Source organism: Myripristis murdjan, chromosome 4 (assembly GCF_902150065.1).
Source record: "Myripristis murdjan chromosome 4, fMyrMur1.1, whole genome shotgun sequence".
In the NCBI taxonomy this organism is placed as follows: Eukaryota; Metazoa; Chordata; class Actinopteri; order Holocentriformes; family Holocentridae; genus Myripristis; species Myripristis murdjan.
In genome coordinates, this window is record NC_043983.1 from 12,424,708 (window position 1) to 12,445,643 (window position 20,936).

Below are 20,936 nucleotides of genomic sequence, written 5' to 3' on the forward strand. Positions count from 1 at the left end.
TTTTTTTTTTTTTTCTTATCAGCCAGAGGGTGCACGAGGTGACAGAGTCCTTCAACGGTAGAACTCAGGTTTAAGCAGGTTTGGATCAACTACTTTAAAATGGGGTCATTACAGTTAGGACACCGGTTATCTCATCAGAATTACAAGTTCAGAAAATCTATTTTAGGTTTGCATTCAAACCCAAACACTATGACTTTTTCATAAGCAGGTAAACAAGAATAACTCACTTTTGAAGTAACACAACTTAAAGCATTCATTTTTGTGTTTGGAATATATAACGTGTTAGTGTACATGTTTAGAAGTATATGTGTCTATCCAATGCCTAGTTCAAGCCCCTATCGTTGCTGTCCAACCAAAACCTTGTACCTCCATAATTTCAACTTTTCAAAAACTAATGAAAACAGTCTAGGTTGATGACTGTACATTTTTCAGTTTATGTAATTAGTTTTGTAAAGGTTTCATAACCTCAAGTGTTGCAGTAACCCACAAAGGAGCATGCAAATACTCAAATTAAGTTAAAACATGAAAATCACCGAAATTTGAGATGCAAGGTTGTCACTGGACAGTGATGCAATGTTGCCAAGCATCTGCCCTGCTGAAGTGCCCTTGAGCAAGACACTGAATCCATACCAGGTCCACATTCTTCTCTCTCTCTCTGACTGTGTGCATCTTTGGAAGGGAGCATGCAAAAGAGACTTTCCTTTTAATAAAGAATCAGATATATGATCAGAACCTGACTACTTCGTTAAGGTGACACTAACCAGAATATGCATAACTGTGAATTGAAGAACACCAAACGCCATCTTAACCCACTAATCAGCACCAGGCACAGCTTTGCCCCCTCTGTGCGCAGGCTCCACATAACCAAATGGTCTTAATGATCATATGGCAGGTTAAAGTCTTTATGAATTCTTTACATTTTCTCAAGGATTTGAGCAATCATGGGGTTTACAGAAACCGTATCAAGAATGCGTCTCAGTCACAATCAGTTTTATTGGCCACGCAAATCTGCACAGAAAAGCAATTAGCACGTGGTGGAAATTCACTCCTGTAGGTCACATAATGCAACACAAAAAGTAGAGTAAAATTTTAAAGGCAGAAATTTCAGGAGCAGTTTCTCCCTCTTTGGGTGTGAATGTATCCAGGAGTGGTATGTAAAAGCATAAATTGTGTATAAAAGGTGCAAGTACAAAGTTATAAAATACAGTTGAAATACAGTAGGCCTCTTTTCTGTACAGCATTCACATGGTTCTCTTCTAGAACTTGACTTATTGTACTGACAGCTTGTGATGGATAAATAAAAAATCGGAAACACAATTGTAGCGAATATGAGTGTTTTCAGCTCTGCAACTACTTTGCATGGAGCCAGGGGACGAAAAATGATCATCAAGCAATAGATTGGAGAGATGGCGGTCAATACAACAGATGCATCTGAAAGACTGAGGAAAATCAATGATGGTGTTCATATTTGGGGTCTCATCAACGTATTCCAACAACAGAGGCTTTGGGTTGGCTCGGCTGCCCACCCACCTCATTGATCTTCAAAGCAGCGTGGGACCTGGGTTCACCACCGCCGCCATCAACACCCCAAACACCACCACCAGCTGGCCAGGGTCGATGCCACACAGCTCAGGTTTCTTCTCTCTCTTTCTGTCTCTCTCTCACACTCTCTCCCCCTCTTACTGTCACTCAGCAACTGCTTTTGAAGATTAAAAGCTGCTGCTCTGCTCCTCGACTGTGTGATTTTGGGTGTGTGTCAGTGTGTGTGTGTTTTACAGAAGCAGAGAGACTTATTGAGACAGTCAGCTTTCCTTTTATCTATTGTTTCCCGCTGTTTCCTTATGTGAGATTTCTATTCTTGATTGGCTCTTCTTGATCTTTACTTAGGCTAAGTCAAATGTAACCTCACAGTTTGACACTCATAAACACACTCATAGGCAGAGCACATTCTCCCAACCATTGTTGCCAGTGCTTGTTGAAGCCTCCCAGCTCATTGAGCCAAATGCTTTCATGCACACAAGTGTGCCAAAAGGAGATTAAGAATTTAAGCAGATTAGTTTAATGAACTCATGATTGTAATCTAGGGTTAATTCATTTTTACTGCACTTTAACCCCAACCCCCTCCCCCATCCAGACCCATGGCTTTAGGCCAAAATGGTTTGTGGACATATGTGTGTGTGTGTGTGTGTGTGCATTGTGTAACTGGTCATTAATTACTCTTAGGCACGCCACTAATCAGACCCCCCACAGTTATTCCTCAGTCCTCCCAGCGCTGCAACAGGCCAGCCAAAGGGTGCCAGTTTAAATGACAGTAACCGTCACTCCATTGTTGCCTGCAGGCCTACTGTACTATGTATTCATTCACTCATGGCAGGTGGCCGTCTGGGTGAGGTCACCCAGTCTGAAACATAAGGAGAGGGGTCCTCATATCTGGGCCTCAACACAAAAACAATGCAGAGCCTCTAACGACTATTTATACATGCAGTCAACTCATGGTGTCCATCTAGTTTTATTTATTTTTAACTCTTATTTACTCAGGCAAGTTGACTAATAAATTGTCCTTATTCACAGTGACTGCCTGAGAACAGAATCAAATGGTGATAATAGTTTCTGGAATGCATAAAGGGAGTATGGAAAATCCCAATCAGAGTCACACACTGCAGGGGTTTACTATCAAGGGCCCCATATTATCCCCTTGCACAATTTTGTCTTCAAAGATATTATTGCTCAGCATAAGAGTGATGGTCTTCATTATGTTTTGTAGATGAATGTAATTCAATTAAAAGGCTGTTTATTTAATGCACTGAGTCCTCATAGGCACAATAGTCACAATACAGGGCTGTGCTTGGCTGACAATAACAGCTCCTACAATATTACAAAGAGGGCAGGAGAGGTGAGATGTTATCAGGTCAAATTCTGTAAACCTATCCTGGTAAAGACTTTAATTATCTTGTGAAATGAGCCAGCTAGGATTCATTACCTGGAGCTTATCAGAACCATCTGTTTGAAATAAAATGGATTTTTAGAAAATTCAATAGACTGACTTTAAGTCCAACCACTCCAGCAAGACCTAATTTTAACACATCAAGGCTACATTAAAGAATCATGATCACATAAAGAATAGGAGACACATCTGAATTCTCATAATAAGGCCTTTTTAGAGTGAAAAGTAAAATCTGATTCACTCTTGCAGAGTAAAATTATGTATTGGACTATAGTGCCACCGTGTGGAACGCATGTGTGTGTGTGTGTGTGTGTGTGTGTGTGTGTGTGTGTGTGTGTGTGTGTGTGTGTGTGTGTGTGTGTGCGCGTGTGTGTGTGTGTGTGTGTGTGTGCGTGTGTGTGTGTGCGTGCGTGCGTGCGTGCGCGTGCGTGCGTGTGTGTGGTGACAGGCTGTCTCTTAGCTATTAAACAATATGGGAGGCGGACGCATCATGCAGTGACACATTTGCATTTCAGTGACTCTATATTGTCCCACTCGCCCAACATCACTCACCAAAAACAATTTCCTTATTTTCTGGGTTTACTTACTTTCATAAAAACAAAACAAAAAGAAAACTTTGAAATATCATTATACACAGTTGGGGTGAACTAAATTGTCATTAGTGCCGGTGCAAGCGGTGTGGAAATCGCACAAACGACAAAAAAACTACTTTTCCCTTGTATGCGTCGTGCTTACGGAAATGACGTACGCACCCTTCCGCCGCTCTCAAGGGCAACTAACGTTAGCTAACTTATCGGGTGGCCGTCCACACGTGCACCTACACAGCAGCACCGGAGGTTAGAGCTCGCGGCCGGGACCAGGGGACATGGACGGGTTTGGTTCGGACTTCTCCTCGGGGGGAGCGGGCGGTAAAATGGACACCGGGACGATCATGGAGCAGGTCAAGGTCCAGATCGCGGTGGCTAACGCGCAGGAGCTGCTGCAGGTAAAAAACATGGGGCAGTGCTGGCTAGCAAGTCACTAGCCAGGCTTACCTATCTTACACCTGGAGACACTGTCCGTCACCTGTACCTCGCACACTAACTAGGCTCGTTACTGTCTTTCCTTGTTTGTGCTGGCTTTAGCTGCAGCGCCATGTGCGAGTGAATTAATGTCTTGTTTCTGGCATCACGTTGCAGAGGATGACTGATAAATGCTTCAAGAAGTGCATAGGTAAACCAGGAAGTTCGCTGGACAACTCTGAGCAGGTATGTGCACAACTTGGAGCACTTCAGTAGACCCTGTATCAGTCTGCAGGGGGTCACTGTCTCTGAATCCTGTCTTTAAGTACTGCACGTTTATGTTCCAGGTCTGCTCTTGCATATCTCATTCTTTTAAGTGATCATTTTTTCTTGTTAGGCCTGTTCAAGTTATTAATAGTGCTCAACCAATCAACATTAAGCCCTTTATTTATTCAGGTGTGCAATACTAAAACAGTAACATGCACAGCAGGGTTTTCTTAGATCTAAGTTGGGAAACACTGCATGTAATCAACACCGGGAAGAGTGATCCTCACCATTGCTGTTTCACTCATAATGATGCGTTTATATATTGATCTGTCATGCCACTTCATTCTGTGTGAATAAAGGCAAACTTTGCTTGTCGCTGCAGAAATGTATTGCCATGTGTATGGACCGGTATATGGACGCGTGGAACACCGTGTCCCGCGCCTACAACTCCAGACTACAGAGGGAAAGAGCTCGCATATGAACGCCCTCCCTTCACCCTTCACCCTCACCCTCCCCAGGCTGCTGCACCTCGACTGGCTTACATGAGGCAGAGAGCACGGTGCGCTGTGTGAGGCCGGGAGCTGTGCACGGGCGTGTGACGGCAACACACGCACACCACCACCTTCTCCGTGATAATGCTTCACAGACAAGCGAGCAGAGCCTGCAGATTCTAGCCATAACAATATCTCTTTGGACATTTTACATTTCACCCCGAGGAACAGTTGAAGTCCGACTACTGTTATCATTATTATTATTATCAGATGGTGTTTTTAATGTGATAAATGATTGATCAGATGGTTAACAGCTGAGCATGTATTGTGAAGCACTGTGGTGGGGATGTGACGTCCCCTGTCCACTGGAGCGCCACAGCTTTTGTTTTTGCAGTATTTCAGCTGGCATGTGTGTTCACTACAGAATGTGGCTTCAACAGGAAAGAAAAAAAATCTTCTGCCCAACATACTCGTAAGATCAGACGTGTCTTTGAGCTCCAGAGCCTGTATCATCGGACACCCAGTGCTCATTTACATAAAGACAAGGATGAACAGGAACCAAGTCTCAAGTTCTCTACAATAGCTCCCTAAAATACAGCGTCAGCATGGTGCCCAGTCTTGTCAATGTGCGTGTGTTGAGAGACAGAATATGTGTGTGTGCCGAAAAAGAAGAAACTAGTACAACTAGAGCCCTTAAGGAGCAATGAAGGCTTTTTTTTTTTTTTAAGTTGTTTCATTCACCAAGGAAAATTTAGCAGCAACTTTGTATTTTCATAACCGCAAACCTGACATTAAGCCTCCAAACAGTCCTATATCAGAGTACGCCTCGAGAACAAAACTGTTTTGTCTGACCTGTTTTCTAGTTGTCACTCTATCTGCCGCCCTTCACAGTAGTGGGCTTGTTTGAACAGGGTCTGCCTTGCTGCAGACAGGGTACTGAACCCTTCTCAGCTTTGTGTGCACGGTTTGTCAGATGTCTGGGAACCAAAATCCCCCTTTCATCCCGTTTACTTTGTATAGAGAAATAAGAGCCAAAAAAAAAAAAAAAAAGCCAGTGAACATTATTTGCTGTGTGTTTGGGAAGTTGCGCTTGTGACCGAATGGAGTAGAGTTCATGAGAAATCAATAAATCCTGTCAATCAAGTTGGTCTCACTTGTTGGGTTTTTTTTGTATTTATTTTCAGAAAGAAAGCAAATCTGTCGAGGCAAATTGTTACGAGTGGCTTTTATAAAACCTAAGCACACTTGTGGGTACCCCACTTTTCAAAATGATCCTAATAGCCACTTTTTATACAGAACTATTTCCTGCCCCGATATTCTGCCTATAAATAACCAGTTACTTCTGTAATAATGAATATAATGAAGACAAGAAAGAACACCAATAAATGAACCACATATATTCTGAAGCCCACACAAATGAAACATTACACAGCTCAATGTATGTTTACCAGGACAATAAATAACTGTAAAATAAATACACAGGTTCCCATTATGCATGAGCTAGTAGACTGTCCATATGCCACAGCTGAGGGTGGTGTTATTTCTTCAGTACACGTTGGAGAGAATGGTCCCAGTCCTGATGATTGCACAGTGATACAAACAGCACCCATGACCAGTAGATGACACAGGTCAGTATTCTGGAAATCGGAGTCTGTCATGACAATGAAAACATACCTGTCTATAGAGATTAAGGTGACCTGTGTGTGTGTGTGCGCGCGCATGTGAGTTTGTGTGTTGACTGTTAACTAGCACAACTAGCACGACTCAAATCCATCTTGTACAGTACAGTGTTGTGGAGAAGATGTATCAGGACTATCCACCTCCTCTGTGTGGATTTGTCATCTCTCTTTGGGTACAACTGCTTTTTTTTTTTCTCTTGTATGACTTCAAAATGGCAGGTATCTAGATATCCACTCCCTGACAGATGTCACACGAGTGTAAACCCCCGGGAAGCCCATTCGTCCACATCCATGCCCCCAGCTGGTCACCCCAGCAACAAACCACTGGCCAGAGAACTGGCGACAAGTCAGCGGCCCTCCAGAGTCCCCCTGAAAGACAAAGAGAAGGAGGGGCGGAATCAAGACAGTGACTATTTTTAAATAAATCCATTAACTCATATTTATCTCTGTGCTCCCAAGTCTCTGCTAAAAAAGGAGAATAAAACAATTGATCAGAGAGAAGAGAGAGAAAGACAGATGAGGTACAAAGAGAATGTCACTTGGATAGCTTGTTAGATGCCAGGTGCTTTGACCGAGACAGGAATGCATGAGGGTTTCCTTACATAAGAAGATTACAGAGAGGGAGATGGCGAGAAGGGGAGCGCTGTATTTTTAGGGAGGAAAGTCTACTCTCTCCTGTCAGATATGCATCTTTCACTTAAGCACAGCAGTGTCCCTGAATCAAAAGCATTCACAATTTCTCTGACAAGTTTGCACCATAATCATAAAATCAGATGCCATGACTTATTTATATCCTACATTTTGCTTAAAACCAAGTTTTAAACCCCCCAAAACTGAAAGGCAAGCCTTTACTTTGCTCTGTCTGGCTGAACCATCCACTGTATAAAGAATTATCTGGGCCATGGCTGTATTTCCCAGAGCCTGTGAGCCCCAGTATAATCTCAGTCCATGATCTTACCACTTGCGTGCTGCCAAGATTGTGCCGGCCAGATGCCCGGCCCCTTTCCAGGCTGTGAAAAAGCTGTTTGTGCCACATATACCTACCAGACAGGTGTCCCTGCCTCCTTCCATGTAACCAGCACACATCATGTTAGGAGTCAGCCCACCACCATATGACTGCTGGCAGTCTGTTTGGTCAATGATGTTTACTGCAGCCTTCTGCAACAGATTGGTGAGTGAACCTGTGGAAAAGAGGATAATTCAATGTGTTTCAACAGCTTATGCATTTTCACAAAAACATACTATGATTACCTAACTGAACACAAAGGAGTAGTTTTCTTCAATGCATTTTCCACCATAAGTTTTTAGCCTTTAAATGGAATCTGCATTTAAAAGGTACAGTCGTCCAGTTTGATAATGCACCATTCATACTGTTTATGCACTAGTAAGGTGCATTTGAGGACAACTGCAGCCTATGTCAGTATGAATGCAAATCACTCGCCTCCTTCCCTCATGGATCCCCAGCCTGCGATGTAGCACTCAGCATTCTTGAGGAAGCGGTGGACCGGAGAGGGGAGACACACAGACTGGATGGTGTAGGACCTGGGAGCTGGTACAGCCAGCTCCAGCAGAGCCACATCATAGTTCATGGTGGTGCTGTTGAAAGCTGGATGGATGATGACCCTCTGGATGGGGATGACCAGGGCTCCCACCCCAGAGCGCAGCACAGAGCCCAGGCTCACTGACCAGCCCGAGGGGTTGGGGTCACTTTGGTGTGGGAAAAGAATGAAGGCAGTGTTGTAACATGCTAAATACCATTCCAGCCAATACAGGTACAATACAGGTTATTTTTTGAGTACATGTAATGTCAAAGCAAAATTTATCAAAAGCCACATAAAGTTTCAGCTAGGTTAGGGGATTTTAAAAGTTTGTAGAGAGCTGTGAATGAGTGCTTTTTTTTTTTTTTTTTTTTTTTAATCCAGCTAAGAGACGGTACCTTTTCAAGCAGTGTGCTGCAGTGAGTAACCACTTGCTGTGGATGAGTGTCGAGCCACAACGATGAAGTCTCTGGTGTTGGAGACTGCCAATCCAAGGCCACTCCCCTCTACGAGCTGTCACTCCACCCACAATCCTATGGGAGCCCAACGCAGGACGCACACCACAGTCTGAAACAAGAAAAATAAAAACAGGCCTCAAAAATGTTTCCTCGTTTTGTGTGCGCACTGTTCTCTATGTCTGCACTCAGAACTGACCACAGTTTCTTTCATCAGCCTGGTTAGGGCAGTCCAGGACTCCGTCACACTCAGGGTTGATCTTGCTGATGCAGGATCTCGCGCTGCACTGGAAGTTCCCACTGCAATTCACAGCTGAGAGATAGATAGACAGAATAGACAATGAGTGTTAGGCTACAAGCAAATTACTGTGCAGTGTATTTGTGGCACCATTCATGACTGACTTTTCCCAGACTTGATTTATTATATTGCATAATTACACACAAGTTTTCCTTTTGACACAGTGAGTGATGAACATATGATTAAATGAATCAAGTCTCCCAGGACATTACAGGGTAAGGCTGGGAAGGGTGACACAGCCGTGGCCACGGTTCTGGATTCAGGTGGGTCGTTTAATTTGTCCCACGGCATGGTAACTGGTACACTGGGAACATCCTGGACATGGTTTTGGACCAGGCTGGGATCTGTGTGGCTTAGAATCCAGTTGCGGAGTTTGGTAACACGGGAATAGACCCCAGGCCTGTTGATCTGGGCACAGCCAACGCCCCAGCTCACCACCCCGGCCAGGAAGAACCGTCCCGGGGCCTCCTCACACACCAGGGGCCCTCCAGAGTCTCCCTAGAGGCAAAATACAGGAGCACTGAGTCTTTAACAAGCATGGTCTCATAATATCACTATTGCCCTGTGGAAACCTCATAACTCTGGTCATTTTCCTGTTTTAACTTCAAAGGAGGGTTTACATGCAGATCAAGAAAATTCTATGAGCCTTGGGACTTCTAAAAAATGAACAAACAAACAAAAAAACTGTGGAAAAATGACATGGTGGTCAAGCTAAAAACACGGCTATTCTTATTACACTTTAGATTTCGGAGATGCAAGGTTTTATTTATACCTTTAAATTACTAATATAAGTGTGGGGCAGGGCAGCAGGATTGTAGTGAGTAGGATGCAGGTTCAAGTCTCAGTTCTGGACGCTCTGAAGAGAATTTCTATACTGACATCAATAAACTGTCAGAATATCATACATTATTATTTACTTTGATCATATGACGGGCAGTGGATGGAATAAGTATAAAATCTATCTGAATTAAATTCAGTGTGCTGTAGTGTGAGGCTATGACTGAGGTTTCCCTGTGTATGAATCATGTTGCTCTACATTTCAACCATGGCATACTAGCAGTACAAAACATCCTCTTGGAACAATAAGAAACACCAGTATCAACCTACAGGCCTGTATTTTTAGGCTGGTGTTAACAGTTTCAACCCTTGGTATACATTCAAGGTAACAAAAGAAGAACAGATCATCAGTGTATTTATAGAAACCTAGCTGCAAGGCAAAAAGCAGTGTGAGAAAAGGTAAGCTGATAGCCCATGTATAATGATCACTGCCTTCTCTGTACTGTTTTCTATAGTTTTTCCAGCACTGACCTGACAGGAGTCCACTTTGCCCTGCAGGAACCCAGCACACATCATGTTGTGAGTCACAGCCCCTCTGTATACGGATGATTTATTGCACACTTTGGAGTCAATTATTTTCACCACTGCTTTTTGCAGTGTGGGAGGCACCTCAGCTGAAAAAACACAAGAAACACAGGACACCAGAATCACCCCTATTACACTTGAACATACAGCAATGGAAATGGTCTTTTGTTTGGACATGGATTTTCAGCACAAGAGGACATACATCTCTAATAACTACATGAACACAGAAAACAGTGACAAATGCAGTCTGGTCAAGGAGGTGATCAAAGTGAGCTCCTTTTCTCTGTAATGTCCTGTGCTGTGCTGTGCTGTGGTGTACAGTTGTATTTTAGCAGACAGACTCACTGTTGAACTGGGTCAGCGCACCCCACCCTGACACCACACAGTTTTGGCCCGTGGCGAATGTGTGAGAAGGGGCGGGCAGACACACAGGCTGGATGTAGGGGCTGAAGGTGAGCGGGGTCTCCAGCTCCAGCACAGTCACATCGTTGTCTGTGGTCAGAGGGTTGTAGTGTGGAGACACTATGAGCGACTTGATGTTAACTGTTTTGGACTCAGACTCTTCCCCACTCACCAGTCTGGCCCCGACCAGGGCTGTCCACTCTTTGGGGTCATTGTCCCTAAGAGCAGAAGAGTAGGGGATAACAGGACTCTTGTTTTTTTAATTGATTTTTAAAAAATTTCCCTGTTTTTCACCTTATTGGGCATCTGACTTACTGAATAATACTTTCTAATGATACAATCCTCATATTTTCTCCTGGATTAACTAGTATTTAAAAAAAAAAAAAAAAAAAAAAAAAAAACACCCAAAGCAGAGGGAAATGCCTGTGCTACTTCAGAGATTTCTAAATTCATTAATTTGGAAATAATAACATATTTGTTGGTGAATGATAGCAAATGAAGCCTACCTCTCAAAGCAGTGTGCCGCACTGACCAGCCAGCGTTCATTGATGATGGAGGCTCCACAAGTATGACGTCCCTGCAGCTTCAGACTGACCTGCCATGGTAGCTCCCCTGGCCGGGCGTCCTCTCCTCCCACCACACGATTCCCCATGGCGGGACGGGTACCACAGGCTAAGGAGAGAGGGGGTAAGAGACAATCCGAGACGGACAATCCAAGGCAGAGTACAGGAAAGAGAGAAAGCGAGGGAGAGTGAGCATAGCTGTAAGTCAGTAAAATCTATATTTACAATACAACCTGGTTTTGTTAACACTGTATATTTCTCCATTGTGTGGCAACCACATATTCCCTTGAGTGACAAGAACTTAGGGCTTCAAATACAATAATGGCAGGGTGTTTTACACCAATTTGTAATTTGAAGAGCCCTTTACCACAGTGCGCTTCATCTGATCCATCCGCACAGTCAGGGATGAAGTCACACTCTGGATTGGATTTGGTGACACACTCCCCGTTGTCACAAACGAAGGTGTTGTCAGGACACCTGGCTGGTGAACATGGGAAGGTCAGGCCGATGGGGAGATAAGCAACAGGACGGAAGTTAGAAAAGCAGGACATATGATATAGACAAGTACAAGTACACACTTTGTAATGGCAATAGATAAGTAAATGACACTTAGAAGTGTTTTCACAGATTAATGTGTCAGATGGGTTTGCTTCATAGCGCAAAGGATGTAAACTCACCTATCATCTCATCTCCAATAGTATAGAATGACTTGCCACTTGCCCCTATAGAGAGACAACTCACAGTTAAGAAATCATAGTGCTTTGGTAAAATAGCACCCTATGCTAATAATTACATCAATGAAAAATCTCAAAATGGACAGTCAACTGATGACAGTATAGTTTTCCTACCCAGTAAGATGATAGTGTTGATTTCTCCAAAGTCAGGCACCTCTAGTGATTTCGCGTGCAGCACTGAGTTGAGCCCCACCCTCAGCAAGTCCTGAACAAAGTTGTCTGAATACTGCTGGACCTTGGATACCCTGAAGACCAGTCTGAATGTTGCCATCACATCGCCATTAATGTTACTGCAAAGAAAGGAAATGCACAGTGTGGCGGCCTTTCCATTTGATCTGTACACTCCAGATGCAATTCTTCACTTTAAAAAAATCCAGCCATTAGTCCAGTTCACACTTACCCATAGGCAACAATACTACAATCAACGTAATGATGTGATACTGATGAGGCAGTGAAGACGCTTTTAACCTGTAAGAAAGTGAAAATCAAGAGTAAAACACAGTGAAGGACAAATCTGGCACTCAGAGTGGCACCGGTCGGCTCTAACCTTGGTCTTCAGGACGGAGGACAACACTATGGAGAAGCCGGAGCTCTCGTCCTGCAGAACAGGGTCGTACTTCAGACCCCTCAGCTGCACTGTTTCCATAAAGTAATGCTGCTCCTGCACCAGGTACACTGGTAATGGCAGAGGGGAAATGGTTAATACTTGAAGATGGCATATGTAATTAAAGAACATAAATGCTCCTGGAAAAATGAGTCATTTGATAAGAAATCTGGGCTTGATAGAGAATAGCGTATAACTACCTACACATTAAACCTGTATAATATGTAGTAAAAAGGTGTATTTGGTTGTGTGGTGATCTTGATGTTATTGTGACTGTACCCACCTACAAGCAGGCCCACACAGACCCCGATAATGAGGAAGATGAGGAGCGAGGCCAGCAATATGCTCCTGTAGCAGGCAGGACTGGAGGGAGCAGAGGAGGCTCCTGCACAGGACCACTGCCCTCCTCCATCTTTCTTCACCTCCATGTTGGATTCACAGCACCAGCCTCACCACTCACATTCCACTGTCTCCAGCATCATATTTGCCCAAAAGACAAAACGAGTCAGGCCTGGATTTGATGGGGGAAAAAACAATTGCTGGATAATTCACTGTATTCAATATTATTTGAAATCTTAGAGGCTCTCCACTCCCCACCCCAGGATTGGCCTGGGGTGGGGTGTATATAAAACCAGGATGAGATGTCAGAGGAGACACTTTGGCTTCACTGTGTCTCCAACAGGATTATACTGCATGTAATAGAAAGCCATTTAATAATGCATGTAATAGAAAGCCAAGTAATCCATTTGAAAAAAATAGTTTTTCATGCGCATATGACGCACTATCCCAGACAGCTGATTATCCAACAAACAATACATTCAACAATAATGGGCGCGGTGTTCATAAGGATAAAGGGATGGTGCACCATTTGTGAAATTAATCCAAATAGTGAGAATGCATTTTGGAGACACACTGGCTACAGCCCTGCTGCAGGTATGAAAGGTGCACCTGGCTGGGACGAACGAAACATCACAATACACCGCCTAAAGTAACAAGCAGTGCAAGCTCCGTTCGGGATTGCTGACTGTGATTATATGGGCGTGCGTAAAAGAGACCAAGGAGGCCATATTGCTTGCCGATCACAAATTAGATGCGGATAAAATGTCACAGTAAAAAACAAAGAAACATTCGTTAAGTTTTACAGCTTTCTGATCGCAAAATGAGAAAGTCCGGACTCCCCGAAGACATTCAGCGCTCCAGAAATTTACGCACGTCGACTCCAGGTGCGTTTTATTGTTTGATGTCCCACTGTGGGACAGTAAACAATAAAGTCTTTATATTCTACAACTACACTCACTCACCTCCTCTGTGTCAGATGCCTCTGAACGCTGACATTCACAATATACTGCAGTTCTTAGTGGGTAACTTGGCGCACACAACAATAGACGCATGAATGGAAGAGAAGACACCGGACCAATAGGTCCGCTATTTGTTCCACCTGCCAAGGGGCGTGCCGTGTCAGTCCTGGAGGCAACTCACCTTTAGCTGAGCTGGTCGACTCAGCCTCAAAAATCCCCCGCCGACCCTCCTCCCAACTGCCCTGATCCCTCTGGGCTCAGAGGCGCTTTTTGGTTACACCCCGGTGTGCACAGGCATTTCTACTGTCTCCTTACAACTCCCATAATCCCCAGGTAAATAAAAGCACCGGTGTCCTTTTACACACTGCAGTATACAGAAAACTGGAGAAAAAAATACAGTTAGAAAAATAGTGCAGTCCGGGGCAGGTTCTAAAATATATGGTGGAAAGTCGACATGCCTTTCACTCCCAGGCTTGCAGGTGCTCCATTGACACAGTGACTGAGCAGCAGGGGAGGGGCAAAGCGCGCTGGAATTCTCCCTTTACCTCTGGCTCGGTGCCCTGAGCTCACTACACTTGGCAGACTATTAGGCTTCTTTTACTAGGATTATAGTCACACTACTCTGTTTCTCTTATCGCTTCTGGTACCCTTAGCCCACCATGCCTTTAATGCTCCGCTCGTGACAGGCCCAGATCCAGTGGTATTTGATTTGTTCAGCAGAAAGATTGTACAATTTCACCAGTTAAAGTGTCTTTGTGTTAGGTGAGACGTAGAGACAAAAAAGTAAGATTGAGTCTAGAAGAAGACGCAGTATGACCAATTCAAATGTGTGACAATTTAAGCTGCCAAATTTCTTGTTTACAATCAATACTTCCTCTTATCTCAAGCAGTAACTGGAGGCAAGTTTTTGACAAAAGTGCTTAATTTGTTTGACTTGTGTTTGAGGAAATGCACAAAGCACCTCCTGCATCCATCCAAAGAACAATCCTAAGGTAAATCAGTTTGCATTATCCCCACCCTGTTTAAAAGACCTCCCAACCCAAACTACAAATGTCTCTTTGTATGTGTGCGGATAGGCTTCAATGGCTTATGTCCACACACAACACACACTTCCTCTATCTCAATAAACACACTTAAACATCTCAATCATAGAGCTCAGTTCTTGCATGGGGAAAAAAAATTACAGTGGACTCAGACTATAAGAGAAAACAAGCTCATGTTGATTAAAATTGTCCAAGTTTTCTTGCATGTTTAAAATCTACATGTGAAATGCTGCCATCTAGTTCTCCCTCTGTGTATACAAACTGCAACAGCAAGGGAAAAACACAATTTTAGAGACTGGACAAATATGAATTTTCAATTTTATTTTCTTATCAAAAACAAAGAACAGTAAAAAGTTCACTTATTTTGGATAAAAAGAAACAGTACTGTTAACACTGCCCAAACTAGTGGCTCTTTACAACTCAAACGTCTTATCAAATTTGCACAACAGACACAAAAGTGAAGTGCGATCAAGTGTCATTTTTCTAACCAACATATGATTCCTCACAACAAAAATCTGCTTTGTCAAAAGTATTTTTACTGTGACATGATTTAAAAGAAACAAAACAAAACAATAAAATAATGATTGTGAAACAAAAAACTGCTTCACAAAATGTACAAGTATATGTGCGTGTGTGTGTGTGAGACTGAGAGAGGAGAGAGGTGTGTGTTAGCCGTCCTGCTGCTGGATAAATGGGTTTGGTATCGCCTCCATGCCATCCTGAGGACAGATCAGCACTACGGACGTCCCTCTGCAGACCACCAGCCCCAGCTGCCTCGTGTCCTCTGTCAGCTTTAACTGGTCATCTGGGTCTGGACAGACAAGGATTACAATCAAACAACAGTCAGAATTATAGTTTTAAACTCTTTAAAATGAATCAGTCTTTATTAAAAAAAAAAAAAAAAATAGGGGTGGAAAAAAAATCAATTCATTTAAGTATTGTGATTCTTTTTTTTTTTAAATACATTTTTTTAAAAAGTATGTCATACTAGGTTGTCAGCAAGGGGACTAAATATTGCTATAAAGTCAGGCTAAATTTTGGCGAGGGAAAATCTGGCATAGCCATTTTCAAGGGGGAACCTGACCTTTGACCTTAAGATATCTGAATGAAAATGGGCACCTACAGGCCTCCTCAACATACAAATCTCCATGTCAAACGTGGTGGATGAACGTTCCCTCGCTTATTAGCCAATACAGTAGCATGAGTGACTGATATGCGGAATGGTTGGGATTCGTCTTAGATTCAGCATACATACAATCACAGCACACAATATGTCGGTCAAAAGCTTGTTTGATTCACATTGCTTGCCTCCACCTGCCATATGGTCAAAGAAGATGATGGGAAAACAAACTACTTTTGACCGTTGAAGATGATTGCCAAGTGTTTTGTACCCTCTTTCTGTATATATATACACAAGTGCAAACATTTCATTTAGGGGTTTAATGGCATGTGTGCTGAAAGCAGGGCAACATGAAACTGTCATACTTCCATCATTTGAGTTTGGAGGCTGAGGTGATACGCTCTCCAGTAATGTAGGGATGAGACAACATGTATCAGCACATGCAGTGTGTGTGTGTGGCTCTTACCCCTCATGTACTCGATGGTGCCGTCCAGCACCAGGTTCAGCAGCGGGTCGAAGCCCTTCAGGACGCCGCTGGCTGCGGACACACAACGAGCCTCAGCGTCACATTCAAGCAATCACGTACAGACTTCTGTGGGGCAAACTCAAATCTGAAGTAGAGATGCCTTTCATGTACGATTCTCTCCCTGCCATAGCACTGATTACAATAAACAAAAGCAAACAAAAGGGCTACATTCACGCTGAAGCACAGTGTTACCTCAGTTAACTAGCTAGCCGTGTTAGCCGGTGTTTACTGACTTTAATGTACCCACCTTCTCGACCCCCTTGAAACTTCACACGGATTGGTTTGTCAATGTATTTTGACAGGTCGAAGATGCTCTCCTTCTTCTTCTTTTCTTTGTCCTACACAGAGGAGAACAGCATTGTTTTGGACAAGTCAACGTGAGTCAAACAGCACAGACACTAGCAGTTAGCTTTGCTCCGCTAACACGGGGGCACGCCGTGCACTCGGCCCGCAAACAGCTGTTATATCACTCGTATAATATCACAATAAAAACTGCTCGCCAACAATATTAGTACGAATATCTGTGTGTTCACAAACAATGTGCAGTGGGAATGGAAACGAAATTCATACGAACTCACCGCCATGTTCACAGAACGACACGGAAGTTCAACTTTGAACTGTGGATTTTTCCACCAATCAAATCGTCGAGCGCACGGAACTGCGCAAGTGCCCCAAAATCAATTTAATATTGATTGATACAAACAGATTTTACAGACAAGACTCTGTAAAATATTTCAAGCTCTCTTATAAACCCTGCGGTATTAATAATAATAATGAATTAGTCCTAATATTATAATATGCCGTTGCTTCTGATCTATTGTCATTTTTCTGGGCTATAATCTTTACAAGTTTTGTGTTTGTAGCTGTTTTTCTCGACCTGGTGCCTCTTGTAAGGACAGAGGTTAGGGTTAGTGAGGCTTACGTGCTTTAGTAATAGTAAAACAACAACAACAACAACAACAAAACACTAATAACAAAATAAGCATTACCACTACAACTACTACAACGATACTGCTACTACTTATAATAATAAAATATTATGTAACATTTTACATGCAATCAAACTGCTTATATCCGCTTTTTTGATCAGTTAAGTTGAGTTTATTAACTGTACTACCAAATTTCTAGCAAACTGGAGAAAGTGCTCAGAGTCACAAATTCAGTTGTGTTGTAAAATAATAAAATACAATGGAGTATTCAACAGAATTGGAGAGAGTCCCTGTTATAATTATTCGCTGGTTTCCAAACTGACCTTTTTGTGATATAATTAGCCTTGGCTTTCCAAACTGACCTCCTTTCTCTGTTGCATTAGCGGGGAGGCCAGCAGGGAGTCGGTGGCAAATAGACTATTAATACCACTGCTCTAAAACCAGAGAGAGGGAGGCACCGAGGCAGCAAGCGGAGAAGTGTTGTTGTGGCTGTTAGTTGTGACATGGCCTGCAGAGCAGAGAAGGAACTGGAAACTCAGAGCTTTACAGTCACAGCTCCCTCTCAGCAGATAAACAAACTGGAGGAAGATGAGTGTGATTTACTTAAAAAAGAGCCTGAATCTGAGCCTGATGGCATTCCTGATGCCATGCTACAAGTAGAGGGAGAGAGGTTTTATGTCAATCGTCACCGACTGGCTGTCCAAAGTCCTTACTTCAGAGCTCTGTTCTTTGGCTGTGGCATAGAGAGCAGCAAAAGGCAGGTTGAGATCAAAGGAGTCGATCTGGAGCCCTTCCGGCTCTTGATGGAGTACAGCCAGACATCCATCCTCCCCCTGGACAGGGAAAACGTTCTGGGAATCCTTGAGATGGCAGATTTCCTCCAACTGGAGCGAGCCAGGCTGCTGTGCTGTAAATTCCTGGAACGGGAGCTCCACCTCAGCAACTGCTTGGGGATGATGGCCTATGCTTGGCAGCGGGGATGCACACAACTCTACATGGCAGCCAGACAGGTGGTGCTAACACACTTCCCTGCTGTCGCCTCTGAGGAAGACTTCCTGTCCCTGTCCAAGGAGAGCATGGCAGACCTTCTCGCCAGCGATGACCTGTGCATCCTCAAAGACGACCTGGCCCTGGAGGTCACACTGCGCTGGACAACTTTTGACCGTCAACGAGAGGAGCACTTCCTGGAGCTAATTGAGTTGGTGAGGCCAGAGTGCCTCTCTTTGTCCTATGTCACTGAACTTTTAACCAGAATCAAAGGGTCTGACCCAAAGGCCAAGCTCATCTGTATGTTGAACGAACATTTCCCAGCATCTTGGTCTATGGGCAGGTCATTGCGTAGGACCAGGGTTCGAGAGACTCTGTTTGTCCTGGGTGGGCCTCATGATCAGGAGAAACAGGCCCTCTACCAGTTTCACCCCCTCAGTGGGAGATGGCAGAGCTGCGCCACTCTGCAGAGGAAGAACCTCACACAGTACTCTGTGGCTGCAGTAGGTAATGCTTTGATTATCAGGATGTTCATGATGGTAGCAATTTAGCAAAAATGGTGATAGGCAAAAGGGTTAAATAACGATCATAATGGTATTATTTACTGTCCACATCCATTACGTAAATACAGGAATTCACCAGTGTTAATTTTCTCATTCTTTTTTATCGTATAGGAGACAATGTGGTGGTGACAGGCGGCTACTTCCGAGATGTGCTGTGGTTCAGCGTGGACTGGGTCAGGATGTACGAGTGTGGGAGCCAGCGCTGGTTTGATGGGCCGGCCCTTCAGAAGTCCAGGCACAGCCACTGCTCCGTGGGCCTGGACTCAGTGCTGTACGTCCTGGGGGGCAGCATGGACGAGGGGCTCGTGGCTGATGTAGAGAGGCTTGTCCTGGGATCAGAGGGCTGGGAAACCATCAGCCCAATGGTGAGGGCCGTGGAGCGGGCAGCCACTGCTACTCTACGATCACGTATTTATGTGGCTTGTGGACTGGATGAAAATGGGGAGGTGTACAGTGGAATTCAGAGGTACGTGGTGGACGCTGATCAGTGGGACGTGGTCTCTTATTCTCCATTTCCACGGTGAGTGAAATTTCATATCAGGTGTACACTTACTTTTTATGTTACACTCTTCTTTGATTTTTGAAATATGATGACTGGCATATCATGTAAATGACACCAATCAGGTTGACAGGAGAATAACTGCACATGTAATGCCATTAAAATTACATACACTCATTTGTATTTGGGTCCCATCACCAGATATGACCTTGTGGCCACAGAGCTCAACGGTGCCCTCTACCTGTTTGGAGGCCAAGCGCTGCGTCTGGACGTGGAGACAGACGAGTGGACCGTGTTAGAGGAGGAGTTCCTGGACAGAAAGTTTTTCTGTGGCTGCACGACGGTCAATGGACAGATATACCTGGTCAGTGAGAAGAAGATCAACAAGGCATTCCCCAACATGGCGCTGCTTGACCCTTACATAGACACTTGCATTGAAGTGGAAGATGCCATACCCTGCCCCGTGCCTGTAAGAGGGTGTGTCACAATGCGAATGGTCACATGATGTGGCTGATGTGACTGAGTGAGGTGAAACGACAGTCAGCCTACTGTAAATGTATACCTGTGGTCATGTGTGTTAGAAATTAGATTTTTTTATTCACAATGTAAATAGACTCTCTGCATGAATTGAATTCAAAATATAAAACATATTTTCTAAGTAGCAGACACAGTATAAATTCTCTTAAACAGGTTTTAAATGAACATGCATTTAAAGGTGTACTGTGCAGCACTGCTAAGGGTAGCTTACAATGAGGACCGTTTAGATTCAACTGGCAAAAAACATGGAATAAAGTGTAATATGATGGAAAGTCACACAACCTCACTAATAATTATGTACTCATTACACATTTGTCATGCTTCAAATAACCCCCTTGGCAATTATGCCCAGTGCACCTTTAACAGTAGCAAACTCCACTGCAATAAGCTTTGAATGAGACTGCATACAGTGCACTGTTGTTCAATAAAAGTCGTTTATTGAAAGTGTTCAACTGGCCACAGAGTGAGAAAACCAACACGATTGTGCATTCATGAAAGAATAAAACCAGTCACGTGTTATTACCATGGCAACCATGGCACCTTTCTCATTCTAACAGTTATACCTTAGCTGTATTTCTAATAAAAAATAAATAAATATACTAATAATCCCATTGCGGTCATTAGTGTGATTCATTCAGTGGATCAGCCCTTTTAGTGCACTGCAAGTTGACCATCATTGAAGCCAAGCTCAGAAACCACTTTCTGTGTCTTTAACACTTCTGACGGGAGAGGCTAAAAAAACACAGTTGCAGTTTGTGGACACAGCAACCACTTGTCTTACATGGTTGCACATAATAAACTTGTAAAAATAAATGTAGCACACACTTTTGGTTGTGATACTGTGTATGTGTGTGTAATGTCTTCTGTAATCTAGGCTGTGCTGTTGACAGTCATAAAGCCTTGGAGACCCCCCTGTGGACGAGCCAAGCAGCTGAATACAAGAATATACTGAATAATGCTCTTAGACAACTGAGGGCTAAATCTTCAAAAATATATTGAAAATAGCATTTACTTAGTGTTGATGCAGTAGAATGAAAATAATTCCTAAGGCACAAGATTCTGTGGGTAAGAAGATGAAGTTTTTTTTTTTTTTTTT

At 43.5% G+C, this 20,936-nt stretch overlaps 4 protein-coding genes across 5 annotated transcripts; 2 read left to right on the forward strand and 2 right to left on the reverse strand.

The window, feature by feature from the left end:
* The first annotated feature begins 3,682 nt into the window (after window positions 1-3,682).
* Window positions 3,683-5,845, forward strand: timm13 (translocase of inner mitochondrial membrane 13 homolog (yeast)). The gene is made up of 3 exons (XM_030049969.1): window positions 3,683-3,929; window positions 4,123-4,191; window positions 4,595-5,845. The coding sequence occupies exons 1-3, from the start codon at window positions 3,810-3,812 to the stop codon at window positions 4,691-4,693; spliced, it is 288 nt and encodes a 95-aa protein (XP_029905829.1). The 5' UTR covers window positions 3,683-3,809; the 3' UTR covers window positions 4,694-5,845.
* Window positions 5,846-6,491: 646 nt separating this feature from the next.
* Window positions 6,492-13,955, reverse strand: tmprss9 (transmembrane serine protease 9). Of its 2 annotated transcripts, none has more exons than XM_030049968.1 (16): window positions 13,818-13,955; window positions 12,622-12,849; window positions 12,282-12,409; window positions 12,135-12,202; window positions 11,849-12,024; window positions 11,678-11,722; window positions 11,368-11,481; window positions 10,944-11,109; window positions 10,381-10,655; window positions 9,982-10,124; window positions 8,886-9,171; window positions 8,575-8,688; window positions 8,319-8,487; window positions 7,824-8,089; window positions 7,427-7,563; window positions 6,492-6,751 (listed from the first exon to the last, which is right to left on the reverse strand). In XM_030049968.1, the coding sequence occupies exons 2-16, from the start codon at window positions 12,764-12,766 to the stop codon at window positions 6,590-6,592; spliced, it is 2,394 nt and encodes a 797-aa protein (XP_029905828.1). In that variant the 5' UTR covers window positions 12,767-12,849; window positions 13,818-13,955; the 3' UTR covers window positions 6,492-6,589. The 2 variants fall into 2 exon arrangements, with proteins under 2 accessions (XP_029905828.1, XP_029905827.1); XM_030049967.1 differs by lacking the exon at window positions 13,818-13,955 and adding an exon at window positions 13,640-13,772.
* Window positions 13,956-14,979: 1,024 nt separating this feature from the next.
* Window positions 14,980-17,030, reverse strand: lsm7 (LSM7 homolog, U6 small nuclear RNA and mRNA degradation associated). The gene is made up of 4 exons (XM_030048809.1): window positions 16,904-17,030; window positions 16,573-16,663; window positions 16,266-16,337; window positions 14,980-15,490 (listed from the first exon to the last, which is right to left on the reverse strand). The coding sequence occupies exons 1-4, from the start codon at window positions 16,907-16,909 to the stop codon at window positions 15,348-15,350; spliced, it is 312 nt and encodes a 103-aa protein (XP_029904669.1). The 5' UTR covers window positions 16,910-17,030; the 3' UTR covers window positions 14,980-15,347.
* A 727-nt stretch (window positions 17,031-17,757) lies between these two features.
* Window positions 17,758-19,870, forward strand: LOC115357947 (kelch-like protein 23). Its single transcript, XM_030049709.1, has 3 exons — window positions 17,758-18,748; window positions 18,916-19,324; window positions 19,505-19,870. Exons 1-3 carry the CDS (start codon window positions 17,758-17,760, stop codon window positions 19,806-19,808), a joined length of 1,704 nt encoding a protein of 567 aa, XP_029905569.1. The 3' UTR covers window positions 19,809-19,870.
* The last annotated feature ends 1,066 nt before the right edge of the window (window positions 19,871-20,936 follow it).

What these genes read in the sequence shown, in the direction of transcription:
- timm13 (XM_030049969.1), top strand. Translation starts at nt 3,810, where the DNA reads ATGGACGGGTTTGGTTCGGACTTCTCCTCGGGGGGAGCGGGCGGTAAA. An exon ending in ACGCGCAGGAGCTGCTGCAG is followed by an intron (nt 3,930 to 4,122) that starts GTAAAAAACATG and finishes ATCACGTTGCAG; the next exon opens with AGGATGACTGATAAATGCTT. An exon ending in CGCTGGACAACTCTGAGCAG is followed by an intron (nt 4,192 to 4,594) that starts GTATGTGCACAA and finishes TTGTCGCTGCAG; the next exon opens with AAATGTATTGCCATGTGTAT.
- tmprss9 (XM_030049968.1), bottom strand. Translation starts at nt 12,766, where the DNA reads ATGGAGGTGAAGAAAGATGGAGGAGGGCAGTGGTCCTGTGCAGGAGCC. An exon ending in CCTCCGTCCTGAAGACCAAG is followed by an intron (nt 12,203 to 12,281) that starts GTTAGAGCCGAC and finishes ACTTTCTTACAG; the next exon opens with GTTAAAAGCGTCTTCACTGC. An exon ending in TATTGGAGATGAGATGATAG is followed by an intron (nt 11,482 to 11,677) that starts GTGAGTTTACAT and finishes CATGTTCACCAG; the next exon opens with CCAGGTGTCCTGACAACACC.
- lsm7 (XM_030048809.1), bottom strand. An exon ending in GTTTCAAGGGGGTCGAGAAG is followed by an intron (nt 16,338 to 16,572) that starts GTGGGTACATTA and finishes GTGTGTCCGCAG; the next exon opens with CCAGCGGCGTCCTGAAGGGC. An exon ending in CACCATCGAGTACATGAGGG is followed by an intron (nt 15,491 to 16,265) that starts GTAAGAGCCACA and finishes TTGTCTGTCCAG; the next exon opens with ACCCAGATGACCAGTTAAAG.
- LOC115357947 (XM_030049709.1), top strand. Translation starts at nt 17,758, where the DNA reads ATGGCCTGCAGAGCAGAGAAGGAACTGGAAACTCAGAGCTTTACAGTC. An exon ending in GTACTCTGTGGCTGCAGTAG is followed by an intron (nt 18,749 to 18,915) that starts GTAATGCTTTGA and finishes TTTATCGTATAG; the next exon opens with GAGACAATGTGGTGGTGACA. An exon ending in TCTTATTCTCCATTTCCACG is followed by an intron (nt 19,325 to 19,504) that starts GTGAGTGAAATT and finishes TCCCATCACCAG; the next exon opens with ATATGACCTTGTGGCCACAG.